Here is a 15,413-nt window from a genome sequence, read left to right as displayed (position 1 = left end):
CAGACAGACTGGCAGAGGAGTCCACGACTCCGCCTTCTCGCCTTTTGTATACCTCAAGCCCCACCCTCTCCTGGGGGTTTGCACTCTGGGCCCTCCCATTTCAAGGCTGGCCACACCCCCCTCAGGTCTCAAGCCTCGCTCTTCCCTGTGACCCGGCTCTAGGCTTTGGCTGGTACCCCTAGGCCCTTTCCTAGACAGCTTAGGTCCTAATCTTAAATTCCAACCTCTGCTTCTCAGGCGCCATCCCTCTTATTTATATCCGCCCCTAGATTCCTTGGCCACGCCCCCGTACTTTCCCATAAATCCCACCTCCTCCCTCGGTTAGAAAGCAAGGAGATAGTAAGAACTACAATTCCCGGCAGACTCCGCGAAGGAGTTCTCGCGACTTGCGAGAAGACACGTGCGCGGAAGGAGCAAGCAGTAGTGGGCGACAGATCTGGCGAAAGGGAACTAGTGGTAAAGGGAGCCAGTGGTAAAGGGAGCCGGTGGAGGGGCGGCGAAAGGGGTAGAGGGCAGAGGACGGACGGTAGACCGAGAGAGGCTCGGAGGCCTCGGCTGGCTTTCCGCACTTCCGGTCTTGTGTTGGTTCCACAACCCCTGGCTACGCGAGGCTAGGGTTTATTAGAGTCAGTTGTGGGGTTCAGAGGGTCAGCAGTCAGTTCTCCGAATCCAGAGATTCAGTACTTGTCGTCAGTATCGGTACTCAGGGCTTGGTAGGTTCGGTGTTTGGGATGCTAAAGGAATCTGTCTTTGAGTCAGGGTTCATTACCTAGAGATTGGTTTTAGGATTCAGGTTCAGCCTATATAGTTTTTTTTGCTAGGATTTGGGATGCATCAGATGCGGATCAGTACTAGTTCAGTACTTGGGATTCATTCTTAGGATTGTAGTTAAATATTTGGGGCTCACTCAGGGTCTGGGGTTCAGTATTCAGGGTTCACTGTTGGGGTTCAGGGCTTAACGTCTAGAGTGAGGATGCAACCATAGGGAATCGGTGGGTTTGGGGTTTCGGTTTTTTGAGGTTTGGGGTCTGAGAAGGGCTTCTCCTGCTGAGTTTCTGAGTTTGCTGAATTTGTGGCCAGAGGGAAGTCTGTTAGGGGTCAAATTGTGGGGTGTGAATTTCAGAATTTGGGTGAAATCCCTGTTGGGTTTGAAGGCTGGCTGAAGGCTGGGCTAGGATTTGAGTTGTGTGGGATTTGTGAGGTGTTGTGTCCGGGGCAGGTCTATATTGAACTTCGGATTTACATCCTCCGAGGGGACTAAGTGTTGCTATTTGGGGTTTTGGGGCTTGGTTGGGGTCTGAGTCAGGTTCCTGGGTTGGGGTGTGAGATCTGAGCCTGACTTCTCTGTTGGGATTTGAGGTTTAGGTAGCAATCGCCATCATGCTCAAAGCTGTGATCCTGATTGGAGGCCCTCAAAAGGGTGAGGAGCCAGGGGAATTGGGGGAGGAGGCTGGGCTGGAGTGGTTGGTGGGGTGGGGACAGAGGGAGGCAGGAAGCTGAAATGTGCTTCTTTCTCCTCTCCCAGGGACTCGCTTCAGGCCTTTGTCATTTGAGGTGCCCAAACCACTGTTTCCTGTGGCAGGGGTCCCTATGATCCAGCACCACATTGAGGCTTGTGCCCAGGTAACCCCATAGGCTCCCCTCTCCCACCTCACTTCCTGCTCATCTCCTTCTTGCTGTATTTCCCCCTTTTCCAGCCGTGACCTTCCCACAGGGACCACCATTTACAAGTGAAAATGTGAATGTTGCCCCCTGGAGTTGTGCGGTACAGCTACTCTGCTGTCTTCCCCTAACCTAGTGTCTCCTCTGGCCTTGTGCTCAGATTGCACTCCTATTTTTAAAGCATGGAATGTGGGATCAGGCAAGACTCTTAGAGACAATTTAACACTGCAGCAGGGGGAACCTTAATGATAGCAAAGCACAGAACTCATGCTCACTGTGGAGCTAATTTCTTTATTGCTTTTGGTATTGAGGCAGGCATGGTTTTATTTGAATCCAGTCTCTGCCTCCTGTAAGGACTTGAGCAAATTTCCCATCCTTTCTGAGCCTTGGTTTCCTTATTTGTAAAATGGAGGTGATTAGACCTGCTTTGTGGGGTGGCAAAGCTTGCAATGATGTTTGTAAAGTGCCTTGTACAGTGTAGGCGCCTGATAAATGATATCCTCATCTCAAGCTCAGATTGACACATAATAAATATGGGGGAAAATTATGGGTTATTCTTTAACGCAGCTTGGTAGGCAAAAATCTTCCCTAGGGTGAGCCCCAATTCAGATGTGAGGGGGCAGGGGATAATAAAATAATAAAAGGTTAAAAGATCAGGGACTGAGACTTCCTCCAACTTCCTCATTGTCCAGAGGAGAAAACGGGCCAGAGTGGGAAAGTGAGTGCCCAGGGGCCCCATAGCTGAGAATGAAACTGGTCTCTCTAGACTTATGGGCCAGTACCAGGGATTTCTCCCTCCTTTCAGATTATTTTTTTCTTCCAGCCTCTTCCCTTGTCCCCAGGTCCCTGGGATGCAGGAGATTCTGCTCATTGGCTTCTACCAACCTGATGAGCCCCTTACCCGGTTCCTAGAAGCTGCCCAACAGGAGTTTAACCTTCCGATCAGGTATTTGTGCACACATGCTGTATGGGGCTGGGGGGTCAGTGCGCTAAGCCTCTGGTTCTCGGGAGTGGGGTAAGTCAGCATTCGCCAGACTTCACCCTCACACACTAGGAGGATTCCTATTTGGGCATCTTTGAATCCCTGAGTATATTGCCTTCTCTGTGGGCCTCGGGCAGGTATAACCCTGGGAGCAGGAGGAGTCAGGTGCCCAGGCTCCTGGTATCTGTCTCCTCTGATCTCACTGAGCTGGCCATGTGGTCCCTGGGGACAGGTACCTGCAAGAATTTGCCCCCCTGGGCACAGGGGGTGGTCTCTACCATTTCCGGGACCAAATTCTGGCTGGAGGCCCCGAAGCCTTCTTCGTGCTCAACGCTGACGTCTGCTCCGACTTCCCCTTGAGCACTATGTTGGATGTCCACAGACACCAGCCTCACCCTTTCTTGCTCCTTGGCACCACGGTGAGGGGGCCAGGGGGGCTGGAGGGTGCAGAGGGGGTGATCCAGAAAGGTTTCTGGAGTGCAGGATGTCAGGGAGGCAGGGACAGCCCAGGCGGTGGGATCAGGCATCAGGAGGGAGATGTGTCTGAAACCCCAGCAGTGGTGGAGGTGGTGGTGGAGACCCCAAGCCCTTTGGCTGCTCAGCAGTAGGGAGTGGGGGAGGAGTGGCGGCAGCTGTCAGTTCTCACCCTTGCTGAAGCCCTGTCCACAGCAGCAGAGATGCGTGCCAGGTGCTATAGGAGAGGGAAAGAAAGAAAGAGAAAACAGACCTTGCTGCCGTGGAGCTGGCAGGTCACTGTCTCGGTGTGTCTGTCTTTCAGGCTAACAGGACACAATCCCTCAACTACGGCTGCATCGTAGAGAATCCACAGACGCATGAGGTGAGAGCAGAGAGGGGGCTGGCTGGGCGCTTGCTCTGTGTATCATCATTCCCACTCCGCCTCTAGAGAATGCTGGAATGCTTTGGGATGGGCCCCAGTCTTGTCAAGCAGGTGGGGCATACCCTCAGTTGTTCATCCTATATCCTTTCTACAGAGATCGTCGAGAGTGAAGGGGTAACAGTAGATGAATGATCAGGGTGCTATGAGAGCACAAAAGGAGGCCCAACCCAGCCTTGTCTGGGTGGGGGAGGGGAGGGCTCCCTGGAGAAGGCAAGGTCTGAGCTGAGTTTTAGATTTGTTTAGATGACGGAGACGGGAAGGCGTTGCAGGTAGAGGGACCAGCATGTGCAAAGGCCAGGAGGCAGGAAACAGCATGCGTCCAGAATTATGGAGGGAGGAGCATAATCATCAAGGCAGAGGGTCTCTGTCCTTGTTTGTGAAGCTCCCTGCCCCTGAGCCTGACTGACTTCCATGCACCCCTTTTATTTGTTCAAGCTTTAGTATTAAAAATACATGTAAACACACACACACACACGAATTTTTTTTTTTGAAGTTTTGTGCTAGGCACTAGCTAGGTGTGAGGGAGACACAGCCGAACGACAATCCCTGCTTCTCAGGAACCCTTGGACTAGTGGGAGAGACAGTCAAAAACCAACCATCGCAAATGATACAAGTGCTACTGGTGAGGTGTGGCCAGAGGCCAGGGGTGCCCAGACCTGAGAAGCCAACTCTGGGGCAGAGTGGACTCACAGAGGAAGTGACAATGCCAGCTGGGTTTTGAAAGCCGAGTTTTCCAGATGAAGAGATGGGAAGGGACATTCCCAGTGCAGGCGTGCAGTAGCATGGAGTTGTGTTCTGGAAGCTCTGGGAGGTGGGGAGGAGACAGGCCTGTAGTTCAGACTTATCTTGAAGGTGAAGGCCAGCGGCAAGATGCAGTCTGCATTTTAGGAAGACCACTCCGGCAGCAGGGAGGACCTGGAGGTCAGAGGGTCTTAGGGGGTGATGGCAGTGGCCTCTACTCCACTGATCCCAGCCCACTGTGTCCTCAGGTCCTGCACTATGTGGAGAAACCCAGCACTTTTGTCAGTGACATCATCAACTGTGGCATCTATCTCTTTTCCCCGGAAGCCCTGAAGCCCCTTCGGGATGTCTTCCAGCGTAATCAGCAGGATGGGCAACTGTGAGGCAGGCCCCATGGCCCTGAGACCCCAAGTGCCCCCGGTCACAGACCAGCCCCCCCGCCCCAGTCTCTGCAGGCTCCACCTCCACCCGCTCACCTTCCTTCCCCTTCTCATCTCTACTTGTCCTCTCCAGCTGGGCCTCCCAGTCCCTCCCTTCCTAACCTCATTCTGTCCCTCTTCCTTATCCATCCCAGTTCCTCTTCTGTCACCGCCTGCCCACTCCCCTTCTGGTCCATTTCTTTCAAGCCCTGAGTGTCCCAGAGATGCCTTTTAGAACAGACGGCAACACACACAGTTGGGTGCACACAGGCTTGACACACACACACGCACGCGCGCGCACACACACACACACACACACACACACACACACACACACACACACACACACACACACACACACACACACACACACACACACACACACACACACACACACACACACACACACACGTACTCTCAGGCTGAGTGCCCCAGAGCCCTGCTCGCCACAAGCCAAAGTCCAGGGTCATCCTCCTAGGCCTGGAACCTGTTCCTTTCTGTGGATCCCTGCCTTTGCTCCCTCCTCCCCCGCCCATCTCCCCATCTCAAGGCTCATTCCCTCATCACCGTCTTCTCACTCCCATCCATCTTTCTGCTTCTCTCTCCATCTCTCCCGGCCTCTCTGTCTGTTTCTGCTGAGCTGGCATCTCCACCATCTCTCTCTTCTCCCTCTCTCTGTGACTGTCTCTGCCCCCACCAGCTGCCTTCCTCTGGGGTGAGTCTGTCTGTGTTTCATTCCATCCAGTGAGTGAGAGGGAGGGTGACCGGAGGCGGGGTTCAGAGGAGTGGATGGGGTGGCGGAGAATGGGAAAAGGGGGAGGAGCCAGGTCTGGTCGAACTCCATCTGGATGTGGGGCAGGATGAGCAGCAGGTCTGTGCCTGGGGACACCGACAGCTCAGGGAGGAGAGGAGGTGATGTGTATGAGGGTGATGGGAGAGCTTCCTGGGATGTGAGCATCCTTTTGGAGCAGATCTGACCAGACCTGGAGAGGTGGTGGGATTCACTCTCATTCCTATCCCCAAGAGACTGTTGGCCCCCAGTTGGGCTCAGCTGGGGAACTGATGTCAGCATCCCTTCCTCTGTGCCAGGGAGGACTCGTCAGGCTTGTGGCCTGGGGCAGGTACCATCCGCCTGGAGCAGGATGTGTTCTCCGCCCTGGCCGGGCAGGGCCAGATCTATGTGCACCTCACTGATGGTATCTGGAGTCAGATCAAGTCTGCAGGGTATGGGAGGGGCCTCTGATGGGGTGGTTGGGTCACCTGGAGGTTGAAACTTTGGGGTGGTGGGCACAGGCCTTGCTGGCCCCTGAGCCCCTGCACCACTTTCTGGCCCCCAGCTCAGCCCTCTATGCCTCCCGCCTCTATCTGAGCCAGTACCAGCTCACTCACCCAGAACGCCTGGCCAAGCACACCCCAGAGGGTCCACGGATTCGAGGTACCCATCCGGCCCCAATTCCTAACCTTTGCCCCCCAGCCCAGCCCAGCCCCCTCTCCCCTCTGAGCTGTGACTCCTGACCTTAGATCCAGACGTGAAGTCTCAATCCCTGCCCTCCCTGAACCAGATGTGGTTTGGGGTATTTGCCCCCAGGTCCTCTCTTCTGCTTCTAGGAAACGTTTACATCCACCCAACAGCTAAGGTGGCCCCATCTGCTGTGGTAAGTGGTGGCCCAGCCCAGGGGAAGCATGGGTGGGGCGGTACAGATACCTCCCGTGCTCGGAGTAGCGGTCTCTCCACTTTGTCACAGCCTGTCCTATGGCCTCAAGCCTTACGTGTTTGATGTGGGGATTGGATTTGGGGCCCTCCAAGGCTATGGTTGTGCTCTTCTCCACAGCTGGGCCCCAACGTCTCCATCGGGGAGGGGGTGACCATAGGCGAGGGTGTGCGGCTCCGAGAGAGCATTGTCCTCCACGGAGCCACACTGCAGGTAGGCACCCAGGCACACCCAGCAGCCGTGGCGCCCCAAGAGGCTGAGGGGAGGGGTGAGCCCCGTGGGCTCTGTACCTGGCCCCTTCTCACCCCCTCACCTCACATCGTCCTGTCTGGCAGGAACACACGTGTGTCCTGCACAGCATCGTGGGCTGGGGGAGCACCGTGGGGCGCTGGGCCCGCGTGGAGGGTACCCCCAGTGACCCCAATCCCAACGACCCCCGAGCCCACATGGACAGTGAGAGCCTATTCAAGGACGGGAAGCTTCTCCCTGCCATCACCATCCTAGGTATGCTTCCCAGGGCCCTAGGCTGTGAGAAACCTCCACAGGTGATGGCCCTGCCCTGTGGGAGCATTTGTGTGTGTGTGTGTGTGTGTGTGTTTATTCCTTTAGCAAACATTTACCCAGTGTCTGCTCCATGTGAGTCACAGGGGGTATGAGGCCAGGGCACAGATGGGCAGGGAGGGATCCCTCCCGGATGGCGGTGGCCCCCAGCTCTTTGCCCCTCGCCTCGCCTCCCCTCCCCACGGCCTCCCCCTGGTGCCCTTGTCCACACTGCAGGCTGCCGCGTCCGGATCCCTGCCGAGGTGCTCATACTGAACTCGATTGTTCTGCCACACAAGGAGCTGAGCCGCAGCTTCACCAACCAGATCATCCTCTGAGGGGGGCTGCCTGAAGTTCCCCCCAACTCTGATCCGCTCCCCTTGAGGCTCCTGCCTGCATGGCCAGCCTCTGTCCAGGAGGGACCGGAGGAAGCCAGCCAGGCTCTTCCTGCGCGCACGCGGGGAGCAACGTGGGTGGCCGGGGGACTGGTGGCCTCTCTCTCCACTCCCTAATAAACCCGGGTGAACCTTGGAGCCAATAAGGACTCCGCTTGTGCCTGGGCTGGGGGTGAGAGTGGAAGCGGGGTGGCTGACTCAGGCCCCCCCACATTAGCATTTAAATTGGAGTCGTTACTTCGGGCTCATGAATAATGAATCTGGAGCCCTGGTAAATCTCCCCCTCCCACTGCCTCAGCCCCTCGCGCTGCTCTGGAGGAAGGCCCTCAAGGCTCCCAGCCAGCTGGCCCCCGCCTTCACCCCTACCCCGACGCCGCCTCCCTGTTCCTCTTCACTGGGCCTGGCTCAGGCTCCAGAGTGGAAGGATTCCGAAGGGAAGGGGGGAGGATTTCGGTTGGGCAGTGGGGTGCGGGCTGGGAGCCCTGGGCCCGAGGTTGGATCACCCGGAGCCGCTCTCCTCGGTGGCTGCTGAGCCCCGGCCCGGCCTGCTTTCTGCTTTGCCAGCTCCATCTGCTCCCAGCCTGGCTTTTGGCGGGGTCGGGGTTTCTCTCCCGCCCGAGGCCTGGTATCTCCTTCCTAGTCCCTGGCAGGCAGGGTGGGCCTGAGCTGGTGCCTTTCTCTCCGGAAGCACAGTGGGAGCTACTCCATTCTGGGAGGGGAGGGGCCCTGGCCACCTCCCACCACCCTGGCTCTGCTCTTTGGGGGGGGGTCTCAGTCTTCCTTCCACATTCCTGAAGCCCCAGAGATACCCAGCCATCTCTCGTGTTTGCCCATGACCCCCGTGTGCCCCTCCCGGTGCCTCCCTTTCCCCAGCTGTGGGTGCAGAGCTTAGTTGCCAGATGAGCGGGTAATGATGGTAATCTGCTAATTGAGAGGAATCTAATTACCCGAAGAGAATGGGGGGGGGGCAGGGCGTGGGTGGGAGGGAGGAGGGGGTCCTGGCAGCAGGCAGGGTGGCAGGCAGCAGGGTGCCGGGGCCTGGTTATCAGCACCAGGGTCTGGGACAGAGCCCAGGATTTCAGAGATTCAGAGCTGGGCTGTTAGGAGGATGCACTTTCTCAGGAGCTGGGCCGAGGGCGGCCCGGGGATTGGGCTAGGTGTGACCACCCAGGCCCTGGAGGCCCTGCAGGCTGTGTCAGAGCGCACGTGCATGTGAAACAATCGGGGGTTTTAGCGGTCCTGACCTACAACCTGCCTGGACGCAGCCCTTTTCCTGGTTCCCGTTCCTGGTCCCTCCAGTCTCTGCCTCCAGCCCACACCTTCCGTCCCCTCTGTATGGGGTCCGGAGGGGTCTGCAGATGCCTCCTCTGGGCTGGGGTCAACCCCCTGAGGGCAGGGCTGGGAGAGGGGTGGGCCACAGGGCCAGGGGCTGGGTCCCTTCCTCTCCTCCCCCGAGCCCTGACCCTTCTGTTCCGAGTGGTTGGCAGAGGCCATGGCAGCTTCATCATAAATATGATAATTTAATTATTTTCTCAGCAAAACACTGTGAAATCCAATAAGTCTGTGTCAGGCCCTGGCCCCCGGGACCCCCCCCTCCTGGGCCCAGTGGGGGTGGGGATAGGCACTGGACAGGGACGGGGTCAGTGTTTAAAGTGAAGGGGGGTTAGTGAAGCTGAGGTCTCTGTGGTGCGCCCCCCCCCCCCGCCCAGCAACGCGGAGGGTGTTACTGATGTACGGGTGCTCAGGTGGAGCGGGGTCTAAGGAGAGAAGTTCCGATGCCCCCCACTCCTCTCCAGCCTAGTCTGCCCTGGGAGGGCCTAGCATCCCTCCACCTCTGAGGGCACAGCCCAGAGCCCAGGATGTGGGAGTACCCTGCCTCCGGAGGGGAGAGGGCAGGGAGCCCCCTTCACCACCTCTGGGACCTCATTGGCCCTGTAAGGGTAGGAGGGTGCTGGCCCTGCGAGAACAGAGGGAACTGGGGTGGGAAGTAGGGGATGAGGGGGGAGGGATGCGGGGGAGGGGTGCGCTCCTGCCATTAGTGCTTTTTTCGGTTTCCATAAAAAGATTATTCTGTAAAATCAGCGAGGGGGAGCGAGCTGGGGGCCGGGGAGGGGGGCCGGGTCCCTGGCACTGAGCTGGATGGGGTGACAGAGGAGGAGAGCTGGGGACCGACCGGGACTGAGCGTGGAGAGAAATTTGGATGGGCTTCGGGAGCCAGCTAGGGGGAAGAGGCCGAGCCAAGAACGCAGACTTGGGGGAGGCTGGCCAGGATGGGGTGGGGGGAGTGGCAGGGCCCTCATCTCCCTCCTGCCTGGGCCTCCTTCCCACCGCCATCCCCATCCCCTCCCCCTGGCACTTAGCAGCCATCGTGGGGGAGCAGATTGCAGCCCCCTCCCCCTCTCCGGGAAGCAGGCACAGCTGGGGCCCTGCCACATCTGCCGCATCAGCACGGAGCACAGCTGGGTGTGCCCAGAGCCGCGCTCCCCAAAACAAAAAGTTGGGGCGGGGGCCAAGGAGAACCCAGACCCCTGAGACAGACGCACTGACACTTCTGCCAACAGACACCGACTCGTCGAGGCAAAGCTACACTCACCACCACACACGCTCCCTCGTGTGCAGAGACAGGAGAACTGACAAACATGCAATTACTCTGCCCCGCCTGCCGCCCTCACCCCTTCCTCCTCCTTCCCTTCCTTCCCTCCAGGCTCCCCTCCACCGCCTTGGCCACCTCTGAACCGCTCTCGCCCTCTTCTGGAGGGAGCAGGGGCTTCACCCTCCCCAGGCACACGCTTCTGGGAGGCTTGGAGAACAGGAGAGCAGGGGGTGGTAAGGGGCATCTGAGTCCGAAGCTTGAGCCTCGGGAAGCCAGTGCCCCCCTCCGTACCCATGCCCCTCCCCACAAAGAAACCCCCTCTGAAGCACTGGTCCTTGCCACCCTGGACGTGATGGGGGTCTCCATCCCAGGGCCGACTGGCTGGGCACCCTTGAGTGTGGTCAAGGTCCCCGTGACACTCTGTGTTCCACTGGCCGCCTCAAGGAGGTGATGTCCTGCACGTCCAAGTTCTAGCCAGAGCTCGGTGGCTCCCAGGGCCGGGCCCTGGTACTCCCGTCCCCAACAATCTGCAGTACCCTCCGCTCAGCAATGCACCCCTCTGCTTAGCTTTGCTACCCCAAAAGGCACAGGGTATGGGGCCTCCGTTGGTGGCGGAAAAGTCCCCCCTACTCAGCAGGGGTGATCAGGAGTCCCTTCTCCCCGCCTCCACCATCCCGCTTCCCAGGCGATGACCACCTCTGGCCTCTGATTAAATCCTGCCCCTTTGCAGCCCTCGTTTCTCGCTCTCATCTCCTTGGCCCAGGTGTCTTGCCCTCAACCCTCTCCTCCCTGCCTCCCCCCACCCCCGTGTCCCACGCCTCGTCCCCGCCCCTGCCCCTCAGAGCTTTAATCCCTGCTGCTGCTGTGCCGCCTTATCTGCTCCCAGCAGCTTTAGCTGCTGCAAAGCCCTCTCCCCCTCCTTCTCGGGATCTTCTTCCCCCCTCCTTCACCGGTTCTCTCTTCTCTCTGACCAGCACCCCCTGGCCTGTCTCTGCCTCTCAGGCCCCCCATGATGACTCCTGGCTGACACCAGATCTGCACCCCAGTGCCCTTTGCTCTCTCTCCAGCCTCAGCCCCGAGGTTGCAGCTGCCCACCCAGCCCCACACTGATCTCCTTCCGCCTCAACCCTCCCCCGCAGGCCCCAGAGACTTGGTCAGTTTCTGACCACCCAAGATTTTCCATCTTTCTTCCTTCCCTGCCCCCTCCATCTCCTGGCCCCCTCCCCCCGTTCCTCCAGCAGCCCCTCAATCTTGGACATGGTCCCCTTCAATCCCAGTAACCCACTGCCTCGGCTTGGGTTGTTGGTGCCCGCCACAGGAGAGGGCTCAGGGCTGGGCAGGGCTGGGCTGGTCCTTGGACAGGGTAGGGTGTGCAGAGTGCTGGCGGGCAGTGGGGGCAGGGCCTGGCGGCGGGACGCTAACCCTCTTCAGTTGCCTCAGATCACGTCCGGGCCTCCCCACCCCCTTCGCTGGAACTCTCATTAACCGCTTCTCCTGCCTCGTCCGCAGCATAAATAACCCAGATAAATCAGCCGCCGTCCGCCGTCCGCCCCTCGGCCCCCGCACAGCCCGTTTGTCACCGCTGCTCGCTCACCAGCCAGGCCTGGCCCAGTCCCGGCCTCCGCCTCCCCCATCCGTGTCCCTTCCCGCCCACGTCTGTCCCACACTGGCTCATGCCTTGGTCCGCAGCAGAGCCAGGCCTGGGACAGGTGTCTGAGCTGGGCAGGGTGGCAAGGGGTGTACTCTGCGAGCAGGGGGAGACTGGGGCCTCCCCCTAGAATGCTATCTAGGAGTTTGGGGGTCATGTCATTTAGGAGTGGGGCCACCCAGGCTGGAAGTCTAAGGCCCACAAATGGGGGGAAGGGGCAAATGCAGCTCAGCTTGGGGGTCCCTGCTGGGAGAAGAGGCAACCCCAGAGCTCAGGGTGCAGGATGGGCCTTGGAGCCTCCTTGGAGCCCCGCAAGCAGGATCCTGGGAGGTCTCCAGGTCTACCTTTTGGAGCATTTTGCCCAAAGAAAACCTCCGTGCCCCCTACCAGGTGTTCTGAGTCAGAACCCTCCTGCCCTCCCTACCTCTCTGCCCCCCATTCCCATGCCCTGCCTTGTCAGGCTGTACAGATGGCACTCTAATCTCTGCCTCTCAGTCCATCCACCATTCTCTCTCTGTAAGGAAGCCTAGTTCAGCCCCTGGGGGGTGGGTGGAGAATTGGACTGCGAACAAATCTGGGGAATGGGGACAACTGGTGGGCAGAGGATGCCTGGCTGAGGCTTCACATCCTGACCCTGCACTCCACACTCCCCACCCCCCGCCACCCCCCGGCCCCTCCGGAACCTGCACCCACTTTCCCACCCCCAAAGTCCTTGGCAGCCCCTCCCCCTTTGCTCACACCCAGCTTGGGTCCTGGCTAGCCACACTTGGCCCTGATGCTCACTGCAGGGGGCAGCTGGTCCCCTGAGAGTGGGTGGGGGAAGCGGGATGGGGGAGCTTGGGCGCAGGGCTGGGCGTGGGGGTGGGGAAGAAGCTGGGCTGGGCCCCAGGGACCAGCTGGGCAATGAGCCGGGGAAGCAGCCGGGAGGCTAAATGAGGGAGATTATCACCCAACTGCAGCCGGGCAGAGAGGGAGGCAGGCAGGGAAGCAGGGAAAGGGAGGGGAGAAAGGACAGGGGCCAGAGGGGAAAAGGGTGTAAGGGGACAGGGTGGGTGATAGAAGAGGCTGGAGGAGTGGGGGGAAAAGGCCAAGGGATGGCCTGAAAGGACATAGCGGGGGGCTCCCACTGAGCACAACCATATCCCTGGGGCCTGGGAGACTGGAGGATGAGGAGTTGGGGACAATTGAAGACAGCTTGCTGTAGGGCAGCGGGGGTGGAGGGGGGGCATGCAGCTAACTGCTGCTCCACTTCCTGGTAGCCTGGCACTCCCCTCACCACCCTGCCCCTGCCCGCCCCCCAGTACCGGCTTACCACCCAACTTCATTCCTTCTAGAGGCTGAAGGCTCCCCGACATGCCCTCAGGAGAAAAGAGGGCGTGCTTCGGGCTCATGATGGAGGCCAGTATGTTGGGGAGAAAGACCCTGTGATCTCATTGGATGGCAGGACAATTTAGTGACACACACTGAGTCCTGGGTGGCAACCAGTGCTGGGGAGAGCTTGGGGGGCAGTTCCCCGCTTTCCTGGCAGAGCCCCAGACTGAAGTAACCTTAAAAAAGCAATTAAATCACCGTTAAAAAAAAAAACAACCCAGTAAAGAAAAATCAATACCAGGAGAAAGGGGAAGAGAGAGGCTGGGGAGGATAAGGAGGTGGGAGAGGAAGTACTGGAAGGGTCTGGTAGTCTAGCAGGGAGGGGTGAGCATGGGAGGGGGCTGCCCCTGGGCAGGGGGCAGAGATGGGGACAGTCTGTCGTCGCTTGGAGGCTCTGGGTGCTAACTCAGCAGCTGCTCTCCGTGCCAGCCCCTTTCCCCTCTGGGATGCTGCCAGATGCAGCCCCTGACCCCAGGGGTCTCAGCTCCCCAGCTTGGGGGAGACGGCTTGTGGGGAAGCCCAGCCAAGGGGCCGCTGGGGAAGCTACGTTGGTGAGAGGCTGGAGACAAACCCCAACAGGGTGCCCCAAAGGGCCAGGGTTGGTGGGCGGCTGTGTGTGGGTGGGCTCCGTGCTGGGGTGACCTGTGATGGACGGGGCCTGACCTGGCCTTGCAACCAAGGGTGAGCAGAGTGGTTCCCTGCTCCCCAGGGGAGCCATCCCTGGGCCCCTTTCCCAGGCCAGGCAGGGGCTGCGACCGACAGGGCCGGCCCGCCGCAGGGGAGGGGTGGCCACTGGGCAGCGGGTGGACCTCGGGCTCTAATCCCCAGCAGCTGCTGTTTCCCTCAGATCGATTCCCTTCTCACTTTTTTTTTTCAGCTGCCGGTTCCGCGGCTCGGATCGATGGAGCCGCCTCCCCCGCCCCTCTGAGCTTCCTCTCCCTGCTGCTCATTAGCGCCCCGATTAATCAGCCCCCCCCTTTCCTCTAGGGGACGAGTACTTCCTCTCCCATGAGGGCTCTCGCTCTCACACGGGCCCCCCCCAGAGCACAAGCTGCTCACGGTGACCACCCCCACCCTGGGGTCACCCAGGCATCACCTCCTCTCCGCTGGCCACCAGGGGCCCCATCCCTGCCTGTGATAGTAGCCCGCATGCCTGCTTCCTCCCCGCAAGGCGGCAGCCATCCCAGGGCTCCCCTGCCCCTCTGCCAGGCGCCCCCTGCATCCGTCTCCTTAGGACTGCATTCCTTCCCATTCAAGCGCAGCACATCTCTGCTCCCTCCAGCACCCCCATTTGGGCTCTTCCTGACCTCCGTTCCACACCCTCTCACCCACATCATACCTCCTCTGCTCCCCGGCCTGTCCACCCAACACGCTCCCCGCGACCCCCGGCCTGGCCAGGGATTTGGGAAACATTTGGGGAAGCAAAGCGGTCACAGATGTGCAAGTCAGCCAGGGTGCCCTCTGTCCCAGACACACGAGAGACTGAGTTTCGGGGGTGGAGGTGAAGTCGGGGAGAGGGCGGCCAGCATCCCAGAGGGGGCGGGGGTATGGTGGGTGTTAAGTCGGGAGCAAAGCTGTAGGAAAGCCAAGAATCTTGGTGGAGCCACCATTGTCCCCTTGTCTGTCTCACCTGCCCTTCTCTGCTCTGCCCTCCCCTCCCCTCCCTCATTCAAACAAGTGGCTCTCCCAAGGAGTTTCTGGAAGCCGCGGTGAGTGGGGTAGTGGGGTCAGGCGGTGTCTGGGTGGCTGCAGTGAGGAGTCAGGGAGGCCAGGAGGTCGGGGATGGAGTCGGCTGACCCCTCCTGGGGTGCGGTCCAGAAAGGTGGCAGAATGAGCGAAGGACTCCGGGTGCAACCCTCCTCTCCGGGTGGCCTGGGAGTGGGGCCATGCGGGGACCCCACGAATGGCTAGGGCGTAGCAAGAGTTTGGGGCTATCCCGACGAGGTCTCAGGCAGCAGGGACGGGCGATCCCTGTCCCGGGCTGGGGGCTGCCCCCTCCCCTGGCCTGGCTCCTGCCGCCCGTGCCGCCGGTGAAACGCTGTTGACATGTCCTGAATTATTAAGCACGGGGTGGGCTCCGGAGCACATGCTGAGTGGAGCGGCTGGGGCTGCGCGGCGTGGCGGAGCAGCGCTCGCTCCCTCGCTCGCTCGCTCGCTCGCTCGCAGGGACACACGCAGGGGCTGACAGCTGTGCCGGTGCTGATAAGGGAAGCCACAAGGAGACGATCGAGGAGAGAGACAAGCGGCGGCAGAGGCGGTGGCGGCAGCGCCAGGGCTGCGGAGCTGCCGGGAGTGGGAGTGACTCCCCCACCTCAGGCCCCCACCCTGTCCCCGTCCTCTTCCCGTTTGCCCTGAGTTTAGAAGAGCAGCCGCTGCCCCCGCCGCCACTCCGGAGGGCACCAGGAGCTGCTGGCCAGAGAGGGACAGGGGCAGGGAGGCTCCGGCCAGTCCC

At 59.9% G+C, this 15,413-nt stretch overlaps 1 protein-coding gene across 5 annotated transcripts; it reads left to right on the top strand.

The window, feature by feature from the left end:
• The first annotated feature begins 363 nt into the window (after positions 1-363).
• GMPPA (GDP-mannose pyrophosphorylase A) lies at positions 364-7,495 on the top strand. 5 transcript variants are annotated; one of them, XM_068544365.1, is made up of 13 exons: positions 364-456; positions 1,360-1,420; positions 1,526-1,623; positions 2,505-2,608; positions 2,877-3,063; positions 3,423-3,482; positions 4,532-4,662; positions 5,792-5,926; positions 6,040-6,137; positions 6,224-6,357; positions 6,535-6,627; positions 6,750-6,918; positions 7,192-7,495. In XM_068544365.1, the coding sequence occupies exons 2-13, from the start codon at positions 1,381-1,383 to the stop codon at positions 7,290-7,292; spliced, it is 1,350 nt and encodes a 449-aa protein (XP_068400466.1). In that variant the 5' UTR covers positions 364-456; positions 1,360-1,380; the 3' UTR covers positions 7,293-7,495. The 5 variants fall into 5 exon arrangements, with proteins under 5 accessions (XP_068400466.1, XP_068400465.1, XP_068400468.1 ...); XM_068544364.1 differs by having other exon boundaries at positions 383-713; XM_068544366.1 differs by having other exon boundaries at positions 386-1,420; positions 6,311-6,357.
• Positions 7,496-15,413: the final 7,918 nt, after the last annotated feature.

The sequence above is a fragment of the Eschrichtius robustus genome, chromosome 5 (genome assembly GCF_028021215.1).
Source record: "Eschrichtius robustus isolate mEscRob2 chromosome 5, mEscRob2.pri, whole genome shotgun sequence".
Classification (NCBI taxonomy): domain Eukaryota; kingdom Metazoa; phylum Chordata; class Mammalia; order Artiodactyla; family Eschrichtiidae; genus Eschrichtius; species Eschrichtius robustus.
This window is presented reverse-complemented; position numbering and strand designations above follow the sequence as displayed.